This window comes from Austrofundulus limnaeus, unplaced genomic scaffold (assembly GCF_001266775.1).
Source record: "Austrofundulus limnaeus strain Quisiro unplaced genomic scaffold, Austrofundulus_limnaeus-1.0 Scaffold53, whole genome shotgun sequence".
Taxonomy (NCBI): Eukaryota; Metazoa; Chordata; class Actinopteri; order Cyprinodontiformes; family Rivulidae; genus Austrofundulus; species Austrofundulus limnaeus.
Window position 1 is genome coordinate 2,047,870 of NW_013952455.1, and position 9,811 is coordinate 2,057,680.

Consider the following 9,811-nt stretch of genomic DNA (forward strand, 5'->3'; position numbering starts at 1 on the left):
ATATACATATACTCAATTATTCCCTTATGGAGAAATTAATTCTCTGCATTTTTCCCATCATACATGTGGAGCAGAGAGCTGCTGTTTTAGGCACCTGAGTGTGAGGTTTCTGGCAGAATAACCCAAGGCGCAGGCAAAAATCTAAAGTCTAAAAATTAAGAATTTATGATAAACAAAGGAGGGCTGCAATGGCAGCAAAATCTTACAGGAACTCTCAGAGGAACATGGAGAGACACCACAATGACTGTGAAAACAGTACAACGATCTGACAAACACTGAAGACAGGACACAGAATATAAAGGGAGAACTTAACRAGACAACAAGAAACACCTGGAGGAGACACAGGAGGAATCAGGTGAGCAGGGGAGGGCAGGAAGAACAACAGAGAACTCAGGGAAATATAGAAACACTAGAAAACTAAAACAGAAAAGAGACAGACTGTGACTCTGGGGAGCAGMTGGTCTGGGGATTCAAACCGGCAACTTACAAATCTTGAAACCTCTGCTCCACCACTTCCCACTTTTKTAATACCAGATCACCAACCAGGTGTTTATCCATTTAGAGCAGAGGTCCACAGGACTACAGATCAAGACTCAAATGAAGTCTGGATCAATTATTAAATATTAGTAGAATAAATAAATTGGTAGTCACACACATTTTCTCACATTCACAAAAATTAGATTTTGATTTTGTTTTTAGCCTTGAAGGTAATTTCTCTCTTGTTCTTCTCTCTGTCTCTCTGCGTAGAGAAGTCAGCCTATGAAGCAATAAAAGCCTTAGAAAATATCAAAGTATAAATAAATGGATATGGCCGGTACTAAAAATGGAGTTTAAAACTTATTGTCATGTATAAGCAGTGGCAAATATTAAAATCTGCATCGTAAATTTTTAGAGCAATGATACTCACTGTAATCTGACCCTAGCACAGAGAAAGTAAACCTAAAGAGCCAGATTAACAGATCCAACACCATCATCTGAATCATTGTTTCTGTAGAGAATAACCTGGATAATTAACATAATACAAATACCAAATAACTCAGAAACTCAGTGCATGACTTTGATAATAAATTTAAACTTTATCTCCGGCTAAACACGTGTCCTTTTCATGCATCTTCATTGGTGAGTCAGTTCTTGCGTAACATAAGAGGTCTGGCTTGTCGCTCCATCTGTCATTGGACAGTTTGATGGATGAAAGCAGGAGGAGAGTGGGGAAAACAATGAGTGCCAGGCGGCGAGAGCATGAAAAAAACAAACACAGAGGAAGAGGAGAATGGTACAAAGTAGAGCGCATGCTGTTTAGARTAATTCAACTAGAGGCTAAATTCAGCCAGACACCGTTAATAAAAAATAGAATGAAGCAACCTTAATGATCAGTTCCTGTAACATGTATTGTGTATACACTGGTTGGGTTAAATGTTTTGTAGTAGTGTATGCTACGTTCTCATTATGCCSTTTAGTTTTTTAATTGGTATGTTTTTTTTTTAGTTCTTACTTGTGATGTTTCTGCTGTGTTGCGTTTTTAGGTGGGTATAAAATGATGCTGCATTCGCTGGTCCTACCACCTTCTGGCTCTTGTTCCTTTTATTGCTAGAGGCAGATCTCGGTTTAGCAATTGGTTTTCTGGTCTCCTTGTCTTCAAGAAATGTYCAAACCAAACCACAACAGCAGCAGCTGGCACATCAGGTTCTTCCATTTCCATGTTTGTGGAATCGAGAATTAGAAAAAGCTGGTTTTGTGTTGATACACGTTATGTGACACAATCAGTACCAAACTGACGCCTTGTTATTTATACAACAACACAAGTACTCCAGCAATTATTTCTRAGCAGCAGCAACCACATGATATCAAGAATGTCATACTTAAGGTCTGTACGTCTACCTGAGGAATTAATGTGAATACTTTTAACTTGTGCTAATGAGACAGATTACGGTAACGTCTAATATGTGTGTATAAAACTACCGTAAGTACACTATGGTACATTGACAGTGCAGACAAAGAGTTAGCATAGCTTGTGTGGTGGTATTGTTGGGTCACAGTTATGTAACATTTGTTATTATGGTGATGTTTTAAAGTTGATTTGTTCATGCTACAGAGTTCAACATGACCAATAAAGTCTAGAGCAGCTTAGCATTACTGGAAGTCACGCTACATWCCCTGGAATATCAGATATCCTAATAGACTTCCAAACAAAAGGCGTAGCATAAATTTCATGCAACTAATTGATACCATTCATTGGCATSCCTTTTTTTGTAAGAAGTTTTTTCCAGAAAAGTGCCACAAAATGTTAAAAAAAAAACAAATACAATACAATCACATTACATCTCTGTCTATACAAACGTTTTCTCCGTGCTCTTTGTAAAAATACTGAGATACAGCTTAGAGACAGGAATCCCAGGGTAACTAAAAGAACAGAAATGTGACAGAAAATGTGTTACAAGATGCAAAACACTTCAAAACTGACACACATAAAACCAACATTGATGCAATTAAAATGCATATCTTGACAGGAAATACACAAAGAAATTGAGTCTCTAAGCTTCAATCCAGTCTTTTTCCGGTCGGAATATTTTCCATTAGCTTGTCACCTGTGATGTGTCTGTCCCTCAGACAGGTAATTGGACGGGGTCCAGGTCTCTTTGCTCTGATGGATTCAAATGAAGCAGAGACACAAAGTTTGGATGATGGACAGATTCATGAGTCTTTACCATTTCAGTTCAGTCTCTGAAGCACGAGGAACGAGGAGGCTGTAATTACACAGCTGTCAGAGCCTCTCTTATTGTGCCGCAGTCTCTGGATGCCATTTCTTCACATGTTATTGACAGTCATTTATGCTTTCTGGTGTTTCCAACTCCTCCTCCACTTCCCCAAACATTCCCCCTCTCTTCCTGTCCTCCCGTCTCACTCCAGTCCTCCAGCTCCTCTCAGGAGCGGCTGCACCAGCTGCCCTCCCAGCCCACCATGGACGAGCTCCACTTCTTATCCAAGCACTTTGGCAGCACAGAGAGCATCCCAGACGACGATGGGGGCCGCTGCTCCCCCCACATGCGCCCACGCTCCCGCAGTCTCAGGTCAGCAGCATCATCAGGGGCCGCTGCCAAAAACCACTATCCTCTTTTCCAAAGTAGATTTAGAGGATTAGATCTTTTTTTCTCTTTCATTTAATCTCATTTTTACTTTTTTGTCTGGTTTTGCTGGTTTTGTAACAAACTGTATTCAACGAACTGTATTCAAAACATCCTAGACTAAATTTAAACATGTTTTTCATGATGTTGAGGTTATCGTACTTTTGAGATGTTTTTCTTAATTAGGGTATGCCACCATGAAAATGAGTGCATGTAGCAGTGTGTGTGTTTGTTAGCAAAATATTTCTTGAATTATTGGACAAATTTGAATGAAACTAAGAAAGCAAATTATTTCATCTACAACTTATTAAGATTTAGAGGTCCCCTGATTCAAGATGGCAGCCCAACCACGGCTAATTCCATCCACCCATCTATTATCTATACCCGCTTCTTCCTTTTAGGGTCCGGGGGTCACTGGTGCCCATATCCATCACAGGGACACACATAGAGACAAACATTCACTCTCACCTAGGGACAATTTAGAGTTATCAATTAACCTAACAGTCATGTTTTTGGTCTGTGGGAGGAAGCCAGAGTACCCGGAGAGAACCCACGCATGCACAGAGAGAACATGCAAGCTCTACCCAGAAAGGTCCCCRGGCTGGAATTTGAACCGGCGACCTTCTTGCTGAGAAGCATCAGCTCTACCAACTGAGCCAATGTGCCGCCCAGCACGGCTAATTAACATTAGTAAACACAAAAAATGGCTACGACTCAGTCATTTTTGCTGATACTGAGCTGAATGGTAGTAGCTGAGAGTAAGCTAAAACATGCTCTGAGTGCTAACAATAAACCTGATACAAAGCTCATTTAAGTTGAACATCAACACCTTCATAAAATTATCACCTAAATAGTTTTTTTTCATGTTATTCAGAAAACACAAAAAACTTCATATCAAAATGTACCTTAAAACTTTTTTTTTTGAGATTCATGACAAACTGAAAAAAAATGACTTAGGCGATTATTTTAGGAAAGAGTCGACATGAGAAAGTAACGTCGTACTCTAACTTCTTATGTCATCATTTTGTTTAGCTCTGAAATGCTACACATCTATAGTTTGATTTATGAACAGTCTAAACCAGTTCAATTCAGTTAAATGATTTTTGCCAAAGTCAACATTTACCGTAAATCCATCAAAGTTTGGTTGGACTGGACAGATCATACCTCAGCCAGAGACTTTTGGAGGTAATTAATCTGAGTTATAAAGGGTTTGTTAGATTTATTAGGCTGGTTTAAGGTAGGAGATAAACCTGACACTGAAACTGTGATATCTAGTGCCTGAAGTAAAAGCAGAGTATTTTAGAGCTCCCAAAAATCTTTGACCCCCTTTTTAGGCAGTTGCTTTTTGCTCGATAAAAGTTTCAACTTGATTATTTGCTTTTCCCTTCAGCCCAGGACGCTCCTCCGCCTGCTATGATAATGAGATAGTGATGATGAACCACGTGTACAAAGAACGCTTTCCAAAGGTAAAACACACAAATAAAAAAGAACCACTCACATTTGGTCCATCCATCTTTTAGTAAAAATATCATCTAATTTATTCTTGACTGCGTTCAGGGATTTGTCTGTACACACACGTTTGAAATCAGACATCCAAACAAAAATGAGGGGCAGAGCCTGATTAAACCTCATCCTATTGTGTAATCTAATGCTATCAAGCCCTTTCATCCTGTCAGAAACAATATGTTTATTTTCAAGCACATAAATGAACAGTTAAATGAAAGCCTAATTATCTTTCTTATCCTATCAGCCATWCATGAAGAGGAAATGAGCTGAAAACTTTAGCAGTGATAAAAAAAATCAGGCTGTAGTTTATAGGAAGTTCTTTGGTTGTAAAAGTATTTGTTGACAAAGAGCAAGTGTTGATATAAGTGAATGAATATTCAAAATCTTTCATTTAATATTAATCTCTGAGACCTTTCAAATATTTTTTTTAGCTTAGTCATCATTAAGGATGCCCATGTACTGTATACACGTTAAAGGATCCATACGTATACAGTAAATATTCATTCATTCTGCTCTCCGCTGCCTTGTTTTTGCTCCTGCTCCCTGACACTAACCATCCCTCAGGCCACAGCACAGATGGAGGAGAGGCTGTCTGAGTTCATCCAGGCTTTCTCTCCGGAGAATGTTCTACCATTGGCTGACGGTGTGCTCAGCTTCATCCATCACCAGATCGCTGAGCTGTCCAGAGACTGCCTGGCCAAATCCCGCGAGGGCCTCATCACCTCCGTCTACTTCTTTGAGCTGCAGGAGAATCTGGAGAAGTTGCTTCATAATGTGAGGAACATGGTCATAAACCTTACTGAGGTCCACATGTAGACTGGAGAGGTTAAATTAAAGTTATTAYRTAAATAAACCAAGTATTACAAAGATCTGTTAGCTTTGAAATAGTTTATTTTGCTGTATTTAATCATGAATACAAYATACAGAACYCYATAAAGTAGTGATAAATAAACAATATCAAAATCAAAAACAAGACATTCTACCTCCTGTTTGACACAAATATTATTTTAAAATCTCTGACTTGACAAATTTTTAAACCAATTTTATCCTCACTTTCATCTTTTTATCTTCAACAGCTTGTAATGTTAACTGTCTTGAGTATGCATAGAAATGGCTTTACCAGCTTCTAGCCAAGATTCTGATGTTTCTGTAGATACCAAACATGTCTGTGTTTAACTAAAATAACTTAATTAAGCAATCAAGTATTTAAGCAATTTAAGTAATTAAGTAATTTAATTGAGTAATTAAAGTAGAAAACCGGGTGTTTATGCTTAAGAGATGAATGAACCAATTGGCGGGCTCAACTTTGATCACTGGCGGGCCACATCGGGCCCACGGGCCGACATTGAATAGCCCTGGCCTACAATATTTTTACAGTCTTTGGCTAAGGCACTCTTGTCATGAACCCCTTCTAAGACAACTCCAGTTTTAAATCTTGTGTAATTTTAAAATTATTTTAAAAAAATTCCAAGTCAATAGACTGATAACTTTTACCAGACATGGCCCAGGAGCCACCAATTGACTATTAACCTCCATTTATCTTTTTTTAAATTAATTCTAAGTAAGGTCTAATTAAAAACAAAAAAACAAAGCAAGAAATAATTTCATGTTTTTTACGTTTGACAACTCATGTTTTGAGAATGTTAAAGGGGCAATATTATGTGTTTCTCAGGCATTCATTTAAATACTATACCATAATAAAGTATCTACAGTATGTCACCTTTAGTTCAAGTTCAATTTCAAGTTCAAGTTTATTTATATAGCGCCAAGTCACAACATATGTTGTCTCAGGGCACTGTACATAAAAAGAATAATCTAAAGAAGAAACCAGTAGGCTGCGTTGAATCACTTAATCACAGTCTCACATCCTGAGCAAACGGTGGAGAGGAAAAACTCCCTGCTAATCAGGAAGAAACCTCCAGCAGAACCAGGCTCAGGACAGGTGGCCATCTGCCTTGACCAGCCTCTTTAGCTGTTATTAAAATGCTGTTTTTATGTTTAAATAGAAAATAAGCTTATCTTCTCATCACTTGCTCTTCTGAACACCTTGAAATTGGCCTCTGTCTCTTTAAGAACCTCCTTCCGGTGCGGTGCGGGGTGGGGGGGGTCATGCTCGCAGGGGGGCTGCTATGATGCAGTTTACTTGGCATCTGAAAATCAGTGGTGGGCACAGTCCCCCTAAAGCACTAATAGGGGAACTAATTTTCTGATTAGTGCTTTAGCGCTTTTGCTRATTTCTTAATTCATTCGTGGATTAGCACTAGTTAAATTTAAAAGCACTAATTTAGTTCTTTAAATGTTATTGATCAACATTATTGTCAACAGCTGAGGGTGAAAGCTGTCAGACATGTTGGACACTTCACTAGATCAGTGGTTTTCAAACTTTTTTTGCTTCCGACCAGCAAAATAACAGATGCAGACACTCATGACCCCATTTATTACTCGTTTATGTATGTAAACTTAGCTAATAACTCTGTTAAACATGGGAATAATAACTACAAACAAACCTAGTAACTATGATACAAATTTTTATTCATTTATAATTATTTTTAAAAAATTGCAATAATCATGATGAAAACATTCCATTAGCATTTTTTTGCATTTAAATTGATGTCTGGAAATCATCTGGGGACCCTCACTTGATGTTTTGTGGCCCACACAGAGGTCCCGACCCCAACTTTGGGAACCACTACATGAGATGAAATATTAATATTCTGCACACAGTAAATATTGTCTCATGTTGACTCTGAGGAATGTTCCATGGGTCAGCTGGGTTTTTAGAGCTTTCAAATTAGCTTTTGCTAAATTTTTGAGTGTGTTAGGGCTTTAGAATTAGGGGACCTAAATATTTAATTTAGTGCTTTAGGGTTAGTGCAACAAATTTTTGGATTAGTGCTGCCCACCACTGTTGAAAATACATTTCCTCAAAGGTATTTTTAATCTGAAAAGAGCTTCACTGAGTGAGAAGTAATGTTGAGAGCTCAGCAGAAAGTTTAAGTTTCACTTTCACTTTCACTCAAGAGTCTGCAGGAGTCATGGGCAAGGTGTGGGGAGGGGRRGGGGGTGGTGCTCCKCCATGAGGAAGCTCGGCTTAAAGACACGTCCCAGAGGTGTTTCTGGTCCCCACCTGTCGTTTTGCTCCTCAGCATGGCTGCCTAAAAACGTTGCAGAATTTCTCAAACATGCATGAATGGGTCAAAGCAAGGCTTTGGGCATGTTTTTTATGAGAGTATAACATTGTAACATGTTATAAAACTCAAAAAAGTTGATTTTACATGATATTGCCCCTTTAACCAATGTTTTTTATAGGCAGTACAGCTAGTCTAGCATGCTATGAAAGACCTCTTCTGCTGTTTAAAGTATTTTTGCTGCTACAACAAATAATCAGAAGACAGATGCAGCTTAAGCCTTTTTATTTCATTCAGACAAATCACATATTTTTAGTGAATTGGTTCAGGTGTGAATAAAAGAAGCTAACTGAGCTTGGGATTTGTCAGTGAAGATTAACAGGTATCAAAGATTTTCATCAGCTGACTTGATTTGATTTCTTTGATTAGTCATTGTTGTCTTTTTTGTGCCTCCTTCTGTCTTTTTCTAATAAGCTTTTCTTATATTTCTAATTGCTTTTAATTACCATCTTTTTGTCCTTCTTTTGGTAAATAAGCATCTAAAAGGATACATCCTGTGCTTGTCTCTGTGTTTTTGTGTCAGGCATATGAGCGCTCTGAGAGCTCTGAGGTAGCCTTCGTCACAGAGCTGGTGAAAAAGCTCCTCATCATCATCTCCCGACCTGCACGGCTTTTGGAGTGTCTGGTTAGTTCACACACACACACACACTCAAACACACACACACATACACACACTCAAACACACACGTGCACACAGAGTGCTGCTGTGGTCGTTGTCCTTATGTTACCCTAATATTCGTCAAAAAGCCTGTGACTTGCGAAAATAGATTTTTCTTTAAATCCACATGAACGTTGGAGAGTGTTTAAGCAGTCTAATGTGTTACACAGAAGGGGGATAAAAAAATCAAAACAAATCAAAAACACAAGTCGAAGATTCACTTCAGACTGCGTGGATGACAGACATTTGCATTTAGATTAAAATTTGCCTTTACCACAGTAGAGCTGATTTCAACAGCCCTCCTGCTGATTGGCTGCCTCCCAGCCTGACTCCGTGACCGCTGTCATYAAAGCTGGAGGACGCCTCAGTGTGTGTTTATCTGTAAAGCAAAGTTTGACTGGGGTTCAGAACAGGATATGAACTGTGCAGCTCTGAGTGTGTCATGACACGCTGAATGGGATTAGGACGGCTGAAAGAGCGACAAGGAGAATCGGTTTATTGATCCAATTCTAACGTGCAAATTACATCTTTACACCTTTTGAGCTTTAATGTAAGCTTATAGTGATAAGATTCATTTTAGACAAGAGCTGCACCAGTTAAGTGCTCAAAATGAGTGAGTAATATGCACTCAAACCTGACGTTTTAAGATTGTGTTTTAAAGTCAGTTTTGAAAGTTGAGACTACCGGTCAACAGCTGTTCATAAAGTCTAATAAATGTCTCAAAATGATCAGAAGGTTTCTATTTCCTCACAATGCATACTCAATCTGAAGCCACAAAATCAGCTSTCATTCAAGTATAAAGTTTATGAAAAGCCAGGTGAAAGTCCTGACTGTTGTGTAATAAAACAAAAATRTGTGGAAGTACAGGAAGTTAGTGGGCCATGCGAGGAAACCTGCCAAAATGTCAGAGTTGCAGCTGATCTGTGAAGACAAATGAGCTAAATCACTTCCAAGCTGATGTCCACAACGGCTGTCATTCGAAGTGTTTTGTCATAATGGCAATGCAAGGAGCTCATGCTGAGAGACTGAAAGCAACGGTTCATTAAAGTTACTCATTAAATTGTTATTTAATTGTAAAGMTCTCTCTAAAAGATTAGAGAAGATAATTCCTTTCTTAGTTCATCCTGACCAAACCGGTTTCATAAAAGGAAGGCACTCGACTACACACTCACGTAGATTATATAATTTAATAGACTATTCATACAGTAAAAATATTGAAATGACTATTTTGTCTCTAGATGCAGAAAAAGCATTTGAGTAAATTGGAAATTTTTATTTGCAACCCTGCATAAATTTGGATTTGGAACCATTTTATTAACTGGTTGAAAATATTATAT

The 9,811-nt window shown here is 38.3% G+C and overlaps 1 protein-coding gene across 5 annotated transcripts in view; it reads left to right on the top strand.

The window, feature by feature from the left end:
• The window catches only part of LOC106517857 (microtubule-associated serine/threonine-protein kinase 1), a 79,056-nt gene that overhangs the window by 46,404 nt on the left and 22,841 nt on the right, over positions 1-9,811 (top strand). For all 5 annotated transcript variants that reach the window (XM_014008892.1, XM_014008894.1, XM_014008896.1 and 2 more), the window contains 4 exons: positions 2,908-3,068; positions 4,513-4,588; positions 5,193-5,402; positions 8,340-8,441. In XM_014008892.1, coding sequence (XP_013864346.1) covers positions 2,908-3,068; positions 4,513-4,588; positions 5,193-5,402; positions 8,340-8,441 — 549 coding nt within the window. The remainder of the gene's footprint in view (positions 1-2,907; positions 3,069-4,512; positions 4,589-5,192; positions 5,403-8,339; positions 8,442-9,811) is intronic.